General features: G+C 33.6%; 1 protein-coding gene across 1 annotated transcript in view; it reads right to left on the bottom strand.

Moving 5' to 3' along the window:
- The window catches only part of LOC123665523 (rhophilin-1), a 115,021-nt gene that overhangs the window by 76,737 nt on the left and 21,951 nt on the right, over positions 1-16,333 (bottom strand). The window contains exon 2 of the mRNA XM_045599813.1: positions 2,985-3,446. Within this exon, the coding sequence (XP_045455769.1) occupies positions 2,985-3,089 (105 nt within the window). The 5' untranslated portion in view covers positions 3,090-3,446. The remainder of the gene's footprint in view (positions 1-2,984; positions 3,447-16,333) is intronic.

The raw sequence follows: 16,333 nt of genomic DNA, 5'->3' as shown, positions 1-16,333 counted from the left end.
ACATATTAATGTTTTATTATATGTTAATATGAAATACTGCGTATTATCGTTTGTAGTTTTATAATAATACAAACGATTTGCATGACAAGTTGACATACACGGTGGCCTGTTCCTCATATAGCAACTTTAAGACCATTTTTAGGTACCTCACCAAATATAACCAGAGGGAGGTAAAGAGAACTGACATATAAAACATAGAAATATTTTGTCTGAAGTGTTTTAATAATTGTGTTTGCTTGCAAACTAAAAAAAGAACCGAATTCAATTACATCGAAAAGTAATACAACGTACGTAGATGAAAAAATTGTGAAGTAAATACCCGTTATCAAAGATTACTCCAAAAGTAGTAATCAAATCTCAACAAGACAAGTATCAACTTTCCATTAAAATAAGAATCATCAAAATCGGTACATCCAGTGAAAAGTTATGCGATATAATACAACGTAGGTCGACGAAAAAATAGTCAAGTAAAAACGCATTATTTGACTCGAAAAGTACTTGTTAGATCTCAATTAACTTTAAATGGGACCACATGACACGCACCAACTATCGATTAAAAAGAATCATCGAAATCGGTCCACCCGGTCAAGTTCTGAGTTAACATAAAACATACTTAAAAAAATTCAATGGAAGTGACAACCTCCTCCTTTTTGGAAGCCGATTAAAAAGAGAGTTACATCCCAGTTTCTTGTGCCTATAGCTTATTTATATGGGTTGACTTATGGTTTCATTTACGTAATCTTTCAATAGCCGACGTTATTCTAAATCTTCAAATATCTATTGAACGAATGAATCCTAATCGATTCATAGTTTGATCTTAAATAGTAATAAAAATCCATCTCATTCAATACATCCTAACAAATTTCCCATTCGCTTTAGTAGGAAGTACGATAGGAGTAGTCATGAAAAATGCAGTTCCATAAACATTAAATGAAAGTCTGTTAAAACTTGGTAAAAATATAAAAAAAACAGGCTCAGTGACTTTTTCTTTCTAACTAAAGGAAGAGTTTATAAAACTAGTATTCAATTTACGCTGCATTTTTCCTGATTTTATTTCCTGGAAGGAGATATTTCGAAAGTACTAACAACCTAGGGCTGTGATAGTCTAGACCTAAACTAGATTACTAATAGTATTTTAAAATATCTATATAAAATGGGCGAATGAAAATCGTATACGTCCATCGGTACATTTAGGTACATTTAAGTACTCCAAAATAAATTTAAAAAGTACAAAAAATTGTAAATTGTGTTTGCAGGCAAACGAAAAAAAAAACCGACTTCAATTATCTCGACAAGTAATACAACGTAGGTAGACGAAAAAATAGTCAAGTAAATACGCATTATCAAAGATTACTCCAAAAGTTGTAATGAGATCTCGATGAAATTTAAATGTGATCACATGATAAACATCGGCTTTCGATTAAATTGAAAACTATCAAAATCGGTACACCCAGTAAAAAGTTATGCGGATTTTCGAGTTTTCCTCGATTTTTCCGGAATCCCATCATCAGATCCTGGTTTCCTTATCATGGTACCACACCTGGGATATCTACTTTTCAACAAAAAAAGAATTATCAAAATCGGTTCATAAACGACGAAGTTATCTTCGAACATACAGAAAAAATATATATATATATATATATATACGGTCGAATTGAGTAACCTCCTCTTTTTTGAAGTCGGTTAAAATAGAATAAGAAAACAAAATAGAAGAGCCATGATGACATTAATTTTACATAATAATAATAATAATTTTAATCAGTTACAATTGACCATGTTTTTCATATAGTTATTTTTTATATAGCGGTATCCAGCAGATAAAGTTACTACTACAATTTAAAAAATACGTAATCGTTTTATATATATACACATATATATAAATGTGCCGTGTATGGCTACGGCAGTGTGGGTTGTGGAGGCCCATGTCCAGCAGTGGACTGCAATAGGCTGAAATGATGATGATGATGAATCATGAATTAAATACTAGCGAACCCGGCAGACGTTGTCGTGCCATCCGTCCGCATGTCGAGAAAAAAAATATGTAAAAACATAAATGTTTCTCAAGTATGTAAATAAAATTGTTTAACATTACGTTATGTAAAATAACACTAGTATTTTATTTACTCCTAACCAACAACCCTAACATTATTACACGTTAGACATAACGACAAATCGAGACAACTCTCGATGTAGTGGGATCGATTCCAGTTTAAGCAATTACTGGTTATATTATCACTACATTGTACAGAAGAAAGTTGTTACTTATGTTTTTACCCGGCTATCTAGAATGTTAAGTTTCTCGAATACATATATATTATATATATATATATATATATATATATAATATGTATAATTTGTATAATATAATACACTAATATGTATAATATGTATAATATGTACAATATGTACCTATAATATGTATGTATAATATGTATATATGTAGTTAATATATATATATATATATATATTCAAGTCTGTGTGTATTATTCTTGAAACGAATAACTATGACTTTTTTTTTTTTTAATGTACAACTAGGTCGGCAAGCAAGCGTATGGATCACCAGAAGTATCGCAAACGCGTTGCCGACTCTACACCCAATCCCCCCGAGCTCTGCTCACCTTACTCATCACAGGAACACAACACTGCATGAAAGCAGCTACCTCAGTTAAAATACATAAGACATAAGGCCTATACAAATATAATTAGTCTAATCGGTTTTTCCTCTTTTTTCTTCGCGTGTTAAAGGCTTATGCTAATTATAAGGCAACCATTTTACGATAACTTTATAACGCCCTATAATTAAGGTTTAGCAAATTTTTCTTATTTTCCTAGAATTATAAACGGATTTTGTTGACTAAAATAGCTAGTTAAATCAGCAGAATAACTAAAAACACTAAAACACAAAAATTGTGTCACAACAATTTTTTTGTACAATTTCTATTAACATTTTTTTAAAAAACAAAATTCCAAATTTAAAAACTTACCCTAATAAAGGGATTCTTCTTTGGTAGATCATGGTCGACTTCGTCGCGTGATTCGTCGTCCGCGGAGTTTACCCGCACGCAGGTCTTGTGCTTCGTATCACCCATACTCACACATCATATACACAACACTTTCGAACACCTACGAACACTAACGATCACTATCGAAACTATGGGACACTATCGAACACTATTTGAAAACTTCGAATTCTGAATTCCGATTACGAAAATAAAATTATTCTTCATTCATTTACTATTCAAATTTAGAACGTATTTTTTCACTTTCCTACTCTTTCTTTTTTCGAATTTCGAATACACTTTTTAAATACAGAATGTCGTATTTGGACCACTTTTTAATAATTATTTTTCACTATCGTATGCACTTTTTTAAATATGGAACGCCGGATTTCGTTTAGTAGAAGGACCGTTACGTGCACTGTGGTTTCCTGCTTGAGCGGTTGGGACCTGAAACGAAATAATATAGTTAGCTTAGGTCATATAAAACAATGACATACATTTATTTTGTGATAAAGTAACTAGCTATTGCCCGTAATTTTGTTCGAATAAAATTTTCCTATTCGCTCATATTATTATATTTTTTCCCGTTGTGGTACATTTTTCATTGATGCTCTGTTTAGCTTTTTAACCGACTTCCAAAAAAGGAGGAGGTTCTCAATTCGACTGTATTTTTTTTAATGTATGTTACATCAGAACTTTTGACCGTGTGGACCGATTTCGACAAATGTTTTTTTAATCGAAAGGTGGTGTGTGTCAATTGGTCCCATTTAAATTTATTTGAGATCTAACAACTACTTTTCGAGTTATATCTAATAATGCGTTTTTACTTGACGCTTTTTTCGTCGACCTACGTTGTATTATACCGCATAACTTTCTACTGGATGTACCGATTTTGATAATGCTTTTTTTGTTGGAAAGGAGATATCCCTACTTTAGTACCATGATAAGAAAACCAGGATCTGATGATGGGATCCCAGAGAAATCGAAGGGAAACTCATTAAAATCCGCAATAACTTTTTATTGGGTGTACCGATTTTGATAATTCTTTTTTAGTTGGAAAGAAGATATCCGTAGTTTAGTACCATGATAAGGAAACCAGGATCTGATGATGGGATCCCAGAGAAATCGAGGGAAACTCTTGAAAATCTGCAATAACTTTTTACTGAGTGTACCGATTTTGATAATTTTTAATTTAATCGAAAGCTGATGTTTGTCATGTGGTCACATATAAATTTTATTGAGATCTGATCACTACTTTTTGAGTAATATTTGATAACGCGTAGTTACTTGACTATTTTTTCGTCGATCTAAGTTGTATTACTCATCGATGTAATTGAAGTCGGTTTTTTTTTCGTTTGCGAGCAAACACAATTATTTTGGTTGTAGCATGATGTTAAATATGTCCAATATTAAAGCATTTTTTCTACAACATATATCCGGTTTTTTTGTTAGATTATGCTGCGAAAACTACTAAACCAATCGGAATAATACTTATACTATAATTTTGAAATTACTTATTTTGTAAAAAAAATATGAACGGACAGAGGTCGCTAGTGTTAGTATGGATGACAAATTATTTATTTAATGAAATTACTTTGATAATTATATGATTAACACTTGACTAATATACTCCTAAACGTTATCTATTTCGTAAATGTGTGTCAATATAAATAAATGATAATTAAATGCATGTGGCAATGTTGATTAACGTGTGTTAAACCTTGAAGCTATCTTTGTTTTTTTGTTATTTTTTTTTTTTGTAATAAAAACATGTTTTTTTAGGATTTATACCTGTATTGACAAGATGATAAACTACATATACTTAGTAAATATTTTTAATTAGAGCGTATAATATAAAAGAAAAATATGAAACGAAAATAAAAACATTATTCATATAACTTGTACGTACCATCACTTGTTGGTACTATTACGATAAACATTGTGAATCAACGAAACATCAAACTAAATTAGATGTGTATAGGATAATAAGTATATAAATAAGAAGAAAATATATACATACGAACCCAGTCGTGTATTCCTCAAGAAGGCAATAGCTTAATAAGTCAACAACTGAATTTTTTTATATTAAAAACTTCAACGACTTATTCGCTATTAAGAACATTAGGGTACAAATATTCAGAGAAATGGTTTATGGTCAATTTCTCACTTATAGAAGTACAGCTCTTAAATTAAAAAAAAAAAAAAAAAAAAAAAAAAAAAAAAAAAAAAAAAACTACGATAAATAAGATTAACAAACAAATATCTAAAATAAACAATAAAATAATTCATTAAGTAAAACAACTTAAGAATGTAGATCATTTTAACAAGTGTATACATACTTATGTATAAAAAAGTGTTTCTAAAATAAAAATAAAAATAAAAAAATAGAAAATCAAAATTAATATTAATATCAAAATTAATATAAATTAAAAAAAAAGATATAAGAAATACGCTTTTTTAGATTTATAATTACTGTAGAACTTTATTATTCTTTTATGTACTTTCTATGTTTTACATTCTAATGCTAAACTACATTATTTCTGTATTAAATGTATATATTTGTCATCTTAATAAATATATCCAGTGCTTAGGCTTCATACAAAAAAAATGTGCAGTAAAAAAATAAAATAAAGATATTGTAACAGAAAACCCTTGGATGTTGATTTTACATCAGGGGAGGAAATTGCAGATACAATACCAGTATTGTATCTAGCAGAAAGCAGGATCACTGCTAACTGCGTCCACGGGCCATTCTCCATGCATACAAGGAATACGTTACATGGTAAACAAAATCTTTTTTACGTATCCGTGTAAAAAACCAAAAAAAATCTATTCCATCTTAACAGCGATGCTGACACTTTCATCACTAATCTCATTTAATGAGTCATAGTATGTTGTTTAATGGCCTATAACCTTCCTCAATAAACAGGTTTGCATTATAGGTACCTCTTCAACGCGTCGTCGGTTAAAAATACCAAACAGTTATCAACCGTTGCCTGTTCTAAGGTTAGAATTAAGTGAAGTGTATAAAGAACTATTCACACAGAAAGCGAAGCGGCATAGTCATTATGTAGATTTTGTTTGGCGTTGAAAGAAAACACATATCAATGCAATTAGAGCACCTTTCTTACGATTTCAGTAAAATAGCTTATAAAAGAATGAGTACGGCTAAATCGGTCATGACTCAGGGCGACAGTCTGCGGAGAGCGGCACAAGTCGAGCACGAGGGGCGGCGATTGTATGGAATGGGCGGCCTAAAAATGATCAGCCGAAATATAATAGGTATTGTTTCATTGAGTATTATATAAAAATTAAATCGTTTTGGTCTCTATTGCTCTCAGAAAAACCACTGTCAAAAGTTTTTTTTTCTAACCCTTTACAACCGAAGAAAATAATTGACTCAGCTTTTTTTGAAATTCACATGACTATTTCATGGGCGTCTAAGTATTGTGTAAAAAATATTAAAAAAAATCCTGAAGTCTCTGGTCTCCTGAAAACTTACCCTCACGAGCGTGGGGCTTAGGAGATAGCTCGAGATGTGAGTTTTGTCTAGTTTGTGGATATATTTTAATATTATCTAAATGAAAATTAAATTAATTGAACAGTCTTTATAATCATTTATTAACGATATTAATATTGAGTAATTTTTATACATTTGGTTTAATGTTTTTGACAAAACAATCAACAATCTTATTAGAAAACTAAAATATTTCTTCCTTACTTAGGTTATTAATCTTTTTTAGTATAAAACTTATAAAAACTGGTTGTTAAAGCACAGTTTTTCAACAATACTGGCCTTGGTTTATTTTTTACTACTTGGCGAAGTTTGCATCGACCAGTAAAAGGTATATATATATAAAGGTATAAATATGCTCATCTATTGAGTAGAAGCTGGGGGCTCTCTAATCGGTTACACGGTTCTTTGACCTTTTTTGCACATGGTGGGTTGCACATTCCACAGAGATTTGCTTTTTTCAGCTTCTGTTTGCGTGTCGCTGTCGACAATGTGAAGTACATTCATTACGTAGAGTTAGAAACCTGTCTCTGGTCATGGTGTCGTTGACCAATGTCAGTTTCATTTAAGTTTTCCAGTACATAGATAATTTTGGATAGGGAATACAGCCCATGATTAGTTGAAGAACAAAGTGTTTCACTATTTCTAGTCTGGTAGTTTTGAATTAAATGCAGGATTTGCAATGGTATAGATTCGTGCACCTAGCAACTTCTTCCAGGAGTGAATCATCAAAGTAGTCACGGAAATAATCAATCGGAGATTTGCGGATCGGCGAACTTGATTTATCATAAACGGAGTGTAATCATGAGCTTTATCTGTATACACAGTTTCTACCCACAATCTCTCACCTGTCTTTCTTCTTCCTTTAGCCTGTTCTCTTCTTCTAGCCTGTCTTCTTCCCGCAACCTGCCCTCTATCTCTTGCACTAGCCAGTCCTCTATATATTTTTCTACCTGGTTTGCCTTTAGAGGATCCCCTGCTTCTGGATATTGTTGGTGTAAGTGGTGGTGCCTCATCCACTTAAGAGGACTCATCGACAGAACCAGATCCACTCTCTTCTAGATAGTCTTAGACTCTTGCCATAATATCTTCCTCATCATCGGCAAGTTCCTCAATTTCCGAGTCATTTCCATCTGCTAATATTTGCGCTACTTGATTATCCCTTAGGGGTTTTCCTAAAAATTAAGATAAAACCCCTGAAAAACGATCAAAAATACAGGAAAATCCTGTTAATGTACAAAAAAATTATGAATATCCATTCAGTACATAACACCTAACCTACACGATCGTGCGTCTTTGATTTTGAGTCACAATATATGCCTAAGTAAGCATGCTAGGTTCAAATTAGATACATATAGGTATAAAATAACACTTATTTAAGTAAATCACACAAATGAAACTATAAAAATTGGAATAATTTTATAGAAAATATATTACTTACCTGGGCGAGTTCGCGCGCCAAAAAAAGGCAGCCATCCTTCACTGTGGTTACGGGCGACTACCAGGTTCAGATATGATCACAAGAGGCCCACGCGAGTTTTTTCTAAGAAAAGGATAGTCTCACGATCTATCGAGGCCGGTTGCGTCTCGAAAAATCGATTTGCGTACGCGCCAGAATTTTTGAAAATCAAGTCTCACTATCATATCAAGTCGGGTGTAAAGGGCTAAATATATTTTATGTACAGACGTCGGTCAGTTACAGTTTTATTATGTGGATATATGATTGTACCTAATGATTTATTTTTTAGCAATATATTAACACTGATTTTGAAGCTGTATATTTTATGCAAGGTAGTACAAATTTTTGTATTAAAATACAGTTTAATTTTTTTTAAAAGAGTAACTGCGGAGTTTGATTTTTCTCTGCAGGATATACATTCCAAATCGGTAGTAGCTTCACTTTAGACAATAATTGAAAATTTTATTTGTGTGATAATTAAAATTTTAATTTGTGTGATTTGCGTTATCCAAAGGTACTTTTGAAGCCCATTTGAATAAAGCTATTTCGATTTTGACAGACGAAGTTGTCTCAATAAATATATTGTAGTATTTTATTTTTTAACTGCGATTGTAATTCGCAATTAAAAATTACGATGCGTTATACCACCGCACCACAGGCGTAGTGAGTGTGAAGACTCCTAACGTCTCAGTAGACGGTGAGTTTGGAATGCGACGATAATTTTGTTATTTATCGGATTCCACTCCGGTGCGGTGATTACGGAACTGCGTCTTAACTATTTAAAGGATATCTTTTAAATGCGTCTATATGTAATATAGGTCTTATTATAAAATAACTTTTTTTGCGCATATATTATTAAGATAGTATATGCGTAAGGTTTTTGACTGACACAGCAGGAAATATCCTGCTCAAAATCTAAAGTAGGGTCAGCAACGCGCTTGCGATACTTCTGCAAGCGTCTATAAGTTACGGTAATCTACTATCATGTGAGCCGTACGCTTGTTTGCCGATCTAATTGTATAAAAAAAGGTCGATATCAAAGGTGGAATTATTTTAAGAGATCTTTTCCAGTCAACCAACGGTCGGGGAGACTGCAAGAAGTACTACATTAAAAGAAGAAAGAAGTGACTAGGTAACCATTAAATTTAGGTGCATTTACATATTTTCACGTTATTTTATTTATTGATGAGCATATTTTGGGTATTTTTTATTACAACGCTATTTTTTTACTTTGCTTGTTTATGTATTTTGTCATTATATTATCCATGGGTCTGTAAGTAATGAGTTTCAAATATAATTAATTTCATTATTCAAAACTACAATATTGAACAGAGATAACCAATACTCATTCACAATGACATTGTCAAGTCACAGTACTTTACGATTGAAAAGCGCTTAGGGTATTGATCGAGCGCTCTCAATACATAATGTGGCTATTGTATGGATTTGTGACACGAAAGTATTCCTAAGTTGCAGTTAGGGTGTTAACTGGACAGCTTTGATTTTGAATTTTGATTTAAACAAATAAATTAAAAATTTAAAAGTTTTATTTTAAGGTATTTTAAGCTATATTTGTATGACTATGAGTGGGTAAACATGTACGCAAACCATTCAATCAGTACGGCTATGACAGTTTCTGTAGCCAATATTGAAACAAAAATCACAAAGAAAAATAGAGAAAAAGAAAGCAATAAGGTTCAGATTTTTTTTAAAATATATAACTAGGTCGACAAACAAGCGCACGGTTCACCTGATGGTAAGCGATTACCGTAGCTTATAGACGTCTGAAACACTAGTAGCATCACAAGCGCATTCCGACCCTTTCCCCGATTCAAGTTAAGAGCTCTGGTCATCTTCCTCACCAACAGATACACAACACTGCTTGAAAACAGTACAATTTAGCTGTGATCTTCTGTAAGTTTGAGGTACAACCCCAGTCGGGCTGTTCCATATTTTGAGCAGGAAATTTCTTGCTGTGTCCTAACTTAATTGATGATTTTTGATGTTTGTAACCACATGTACTAAAAACATGTATTATTATTTATATATAATCATTACAGCCTATACAGTCCACTGCTGGACATAGGCCTCCACAAGTTCGCGCCAAAAATGCGTGAACTCATGTGTATTGCCCATAGTTACCACGCTGGGCAGGCGGGTTGGTGACCGCAGGGCTGGCTTTGTCGCACCGAAAACGCTGCTGCCCGTCTTCGGCCTGTGCATTTTAAAGCCAGCAGTTGGATGGTTATCCCGCCACCGGTCGGCTTTTTAAGTTCTAAGGTGGTAGCGAAACTGTGTTATCCCTTAGTCGCCTCTTACGACACCCACGGGAAGAGAGGGGGTGTCTATATTCTTTAGTACCGTAGCCACACAGTACATTATTTATACATAAAAGGGTAGTCAACAAAATACAATAGATATATGGAGCAATTATCGCAGTAATGAGTTCACTTACAGAGTAGATAGATAAAATAGATTAGATACCCCGATCAGTGAATTTGGTGATTGGTATCTATTGTTAGTTAATAGCTCCACTCATAGTGTAGATAAATATAAAAGATTATGTTCGCTTAGCTGTTTATCAAAATAGCTAGTCTAAGATCCGAACCTAAATCGATCTTCACCAGACTGATAATAAAATGATACATACTTGATAATAAAGTATATTAGATAATATATTAAAAATGGAATGTCTAAAAAAATCCTGGACTGATTGAAATGGCAACATCAAAAATTATCTTGATGTTCCAATTTTCAATTTCTTTTTTTTTTAATTTTCAAAAATGTAGAAGATAACTGGGATCGTGATACCTGTTTATACCTGGTAACCCAGTGTTCGTCCGGGTAAATAATAGGTAACCCAACGGCTGTCCATTCTATACGTTTTATACTATCAAGTCGGATTAAATTTTCTTATCTTGATATTGCAATTTTAAATTAAATATATATTTTTTAAATACTTAAAAATAGTCAGACCAGAACTTTACTACATAATTTATATCTCCTATAAACATGCATATTTCTAGCAAGATATTTTTTTTTACTACTGAAACGGTACCGAACCTAGATTATTGCAAATTTAAGCAATAAGATACAAACTTTTGTCATAATATATAATATAAAAAGCAGTTATTTAATAATAATGCCGATGTGCTGTTCATCACAGCTACACTGCATGCTCTAATTCCGACTGCACGCGAGGTCACTGCGGCCGGTTCAAGGATGCAATCATAATCTGTACTGTTACTTTGTTTATCCTGCTGCCACTCTGATATTACAGTCACCTCATAATGGTAGGTCAACGGTAGATCATTGACATTATAATGCATACTTTTGACAGCATAAATAACCGTTAGAAGGCCCTGGTAATGGACCCTATCTGGTAATGGTCTTAAAAAGATTCTATTAAGTTTACAAACTGACCTGACGGTTAGCAACCCGCCTGCCCAGTGTAGTTACTATGGGCAACTCACATGAGTTCACGCCATTTTTGGCGCGAACTTGTGGAGGCCTATGTCCAGCAGTGGACTACGATAGGCTGTTATGATGATGATGTGATGATGATTACAAACTGAAAAAATGTCAACCATATTGACTATTGTTCTTCTCCTTCGTATTTTCAACATTTTACGTCACATATTGAAACTTTTTTTGATCTGATGTGATAATATTTGTTTTTGTGCTAATATTGTATTCCGGTTTGGATGTCTGTCTATGTGGATCTCTTCACCGCGCCTCGGAGGGTAGGTTAAGTTGTCGGTCCCGGTTATTATCATAACTACCTGATAGCGATTGTTACATATTGTTATATATAAACTGCAGTGAAGCAGCGTGGTGAATTAAGCTGCAACTCTTCTTCTACGTGGAGAAAGCCCCTATGCCCAGCAGTGGGATGTTAAGGGTTGAATCGATCGAGTCATTAATACAAATTAAAGAAACGGTATTATGAATTTCTAGGTCTACCACAGCTGACGTCAAAAGATAGGAAGCTATAAGTTTTTAAGGTTTCACGGCCAACCCTTTGGGGGGTGGTTATCGAATGTTTTACGTATACAGGACTTCACGCCATTGTCGACATCCGATATTTCGGCAGCGACACGAATGCCGTGGTCACAGGGGATTCAAATAAAATTAAACAGTATTCAAAAAGGAATTTGTTTACACGACATCATATTATTTTGTCGAAAAGAAATATAAAAACTATATATTCACTTGTTTCTATTTGTTGTTTAACACATAAGTTCACGTTATTTTTGGCGTAAACTTGTGGAGGCCTATGTCCAGCAGTGGACTGTATAGGCTGTAATGATTGTTGTATTTTAATAAATAAATTTTAATTAGCGACAATAGTGGTTTAAATTTAGTATTATAAACATAAAAAAGTTAAAAATGACAAAATTAAAATAACTTTATTTAAATAGACTTTAAAAGCACATTCGTATCGTCAGCTTACAAAGATTTTTTTTTATTATTGTCTATTCTGCAGGGAAGAACTGAAAGGAAATCCGCAGTTACTCTTTCAAATAATTGTGTTTGCTCGCAAACGAAAAAAAACCGACTTCAATTACATCGACGAGTAGTACAACGTAGATCGACGAAAAAATAGTCAAGTAACTGCGCGTTATCAAAGATTACTCAAAAAGTAGTTATCAGATCTCAATAAAATTTATATGTGACCACATGACAAACATCAGCTTTCGATTAAATTAAAAATTATTAAAATCGGTACTCCCAGTAAAAAGTTATTGCGGATTTTCAAGAAGTTCCCTCGATTTCTCTGGGATCCCATCATCAGATCCTGGTTTCCTTATCATGCTACTAAGCTTGGGATATCTCCTTTCCAACAAAAAAAGAATTATTAAAATCGGTACATCCAGTAGAAAGTTATGTGGTATAATACAACGTAGGTCGACGAAAAAAGCGTCAAGTAAAAACGCATTATTAGATATAGCTCGAAAAGTAGTTGTTAGATCTCAAATAAATTTAAATGGGACCAATTGGCACACACCACCTTTCGATTAAAAGAAAATTTGTCGAAATCGCTTCACGCAGTCAAAAGTTCTGATGTAAAATACAAAAAAAAAAAAAAAAATTACAGTCGAATTGAGAACCTCCTCCTTTTTTGGAAGTCAGTTAAAAAATAAAATGTTATAACACATTCACAAAATTAGGAATATCGTGCATCAAATACAGCGTCATTAAATCCACACACATCTTTAACATTTACATAATTCTACACCGAATAATAATCCCCTGCACTGAATCTTATGCATTTTTTTTAAATACAAAATTTAAAGTTTTGGACACAAAGTGAATGGACAATCACGGTAAGTTTCGTATAAGCAAAAGTGTTCACGGGAAGTTGGTATCGCGCGATATATGCATTAGTGTTAGAGAAATGACCTAGTTATTCAGTAGATATCGTACTTATCATCTTATTTGCATATAACAGATTGTCAGAGAACAGTTACGAACGTTTAATATTTCTTGCAATACTTCTGCGTTGATTGCGTTCCAAATTGTATTAATTTTTTGGTTTCGATAATTAAAAATCTAGTCCAATCTCCTGCTTGTTACTCAATATTGTTTAATGTATTTAGTTAATTATAATTCCAGTCAAACTGGTTCTCAATCGAGACAGATATGTACCAGATTATGTCCTAGATTTAATTGAGTTTGATTTTATTACTAGTGTAAACGAGAAAAAAAACCGACTTCAATTACATCGACCAGTAATATAACGTTTCAAAATCTATCCACCCAGTAAAATGTTCTGAGGTACAAACATAAAAAGATAAAGTCGAATTGAAAACCTCCTCCTTTTAAAGTCGGTTAAAAATAAAAATCTTTGATGAACATTTTGAATTCATTTCACTTTAGCCAATAATTATTTAACTTTTTTTTTTTTGTTATTAATTGAGGAACCGATGACACCTCTGTGTACCAGAGCGTTTTCGGCGCATTAAGTCGTATACCTTAGGCATTATTCATACACATACTCTTATGACACGTCAGAGGTGAATTCCGGGCAATGTCCTATACCAACGATTGAATATTTTTAAACGTAGATATGAATGAGATGATGTTGCCATATATTAAAATAAATTAATTTAAATAAACATGTATTCAAATTATATAATGGTGTATTAAATTTAATTTATATTACGCCAGTGAATAAATAAATTAAAATTTGCATAATTAGTAATATTTCAAGTAACATCTTTTTTACTACTGTTCCACTCGCACATGTTTTATGTACAATTATTAAATAACAATTGTTTTTTCTTTTAAGTTTTACTTCGATTGAAAATATGTATTATATTGTGTATATGTATATCTAGAATTAGATGCACCTATTGATTCAATGTGTAGATGAACGAAGGTCACCGATATAGCTCCCAAAATTTGCAAGCTAAAGTGGCAATGAGCTGACCCTAATATTAGAGGAACCGATAACCGATGGGGAAAAAAGGTTTTGAAATGGCAACCACGTCTCGGCAAAAGAAGCACAGGCCGCCCTCCGACCAGGTGGACCTAAAGAAAACAGCGGGAAGCCGCTGGATACAGACGGCTCAGGATCGGATGGAGTAGCGAGTATTAAGGGAGGCCTACGTCCAGCAGTTGACATCTAAGGGCTGATGAATGATGGATTGATTTAACACTGAACCTTTTCTATACAGAGAAAAAGATCTCTGTCTAGCAGTGAGATATTAGAGACTGAACCAATAAGTCAATCAATTAACTGACTACTAATATGATCACTAAGTGACCTCATTAGGGTGAAAATCTTGTGTTGGGAGGGGGTCCTGAAACCTAGACAACTTATAATAGCAAAAAAAGCCATACATTGTTTTAATAGACTTATCACTTCAGCCTATCGCAGTCCACTGCTGGATATAGGCCTCCACAAATTCGCGCCAAAAATGGCGTGAATTCACGTGTGTTGTCCACTTTGTCACCACACTGGGCAGGCGGCTTGGTGACCGCAGGGCTGGCTTTTTCGCACCGAAGACGCTGCTGCCTGTCTTCGGCTTGTGTATTTCAAAGCCAGCAGAAGGATGGTTATCCCGCCATCAGTCGGCATTATAAGTTTCAAGGTGGTAGTGGAACGGTGTTATCCCGTAACAATATCCGTAATAAATATCTGTGTCATAAGGGCTGACCCCTTACGACACCCACGGGAAGAGAGGGGGTGGCTATATTCTTTACTGCCGTAACCACTAGAAATGTTAAAATATTTTAATATTCTATTAAAATATAGATATAATATATAAAATAGAATAGACTACTAATAAAAAATAAAATAAATAATAAAATATTTTTAGGAGTGGGGTCGGAACTTTCTGTGATCTTTGGACCAAAAATTCGCCGTCTATATTTTACTATTATCATAAAGAACTGTTAGAACACTATCCAATGCGAAAGGTTTTAACGGTAATTTAATCAGTAAACGTTGAACAGTTTATGGGATTTAAGCCTGATTAAAACTACTCATATTTTCTTTTCAATAGGTAATGCTCTAATTTACATGCAATCCAATTAAGTGTTATTATTTCTAAACATTTATACATTGTAGTGGAGTATTTCTAGGCTAAGTTTAAAATTTGTTTTCTCAATAAAAACGCCTTTAATTTTCTTTTTATACCACTAGGGTGGCAAACGAGCATACGTATCCCCTGATGGTAAGGGTTCACCGTAACCCATGGACGCCTGTATTAGGAGCATCACAAGCGCGTTGTCGAACCTATCCTTGAACCTAGAGAAAATTAGAATAATTGTGACCTAAGTGTGACCAAAAGTGAGGTAGGGCACAGCAGGAATTTCCTGCTCAGAATATTAAGCAGCCCGACTGGGGCAGTATCGCGACCTTACAGAAGATCACAGCTAAATAATACTGTTTTCAAGCAGTATTGCGTTTCTGTTTGTGAGTAAGGTGACCAGAGCTCCTGAGGGGGGGGGCGGATTGGGTCGGCAACGCGCTTGCGATGCTTCTGGTGTTGCAGGCGTCTATAAGCTACGGTAATCTCTTACCATCAGGTGAGCCGTATGCTTGTTTGCCGACCTAGTGATATAAAAAAAACCTAGTGTAGTAACACCTAGTAGGTATATATTGAAAGAGATATACATTCGTTTGTCAAAAAACAAAAAGAATGAGAGCGCTTTAGGCCACATGACTGAAGTAAGAATTATTTAGCAATAGTTCTGCACAATAGGCCTGCACTGTGTCTTAGATATACGAAACATACTGGCTATGAGAGAAAGAGAGAAAGAAAATGTGTGCTCGTACCTCAATCTCTTGCTCTATTTGTCTCACCCAATCACACTTTTCGTAACGCTCTCGTCACGCATTCACTAGCTTAC

Source organism: Melitaea cinxia, chromosome 24, assembly GCF_905220565.1.
Source record: "Melitaea cinxia chromosome 24, ilMelCinx1.1, whole genome shotgun sequence".
NCBI classification, from domain to species: domain Eukaryota; kingdom Metazoa; phylum Arthropoda; class Insecta; order Lepidoptera; family Nymphalidae; genus Melitaea; species Melitaea cinxia.
Note: the sequence above shows the minus strand (reverse complement) of the source record. Positions and strands in the feature narration are given on the sequence as shown.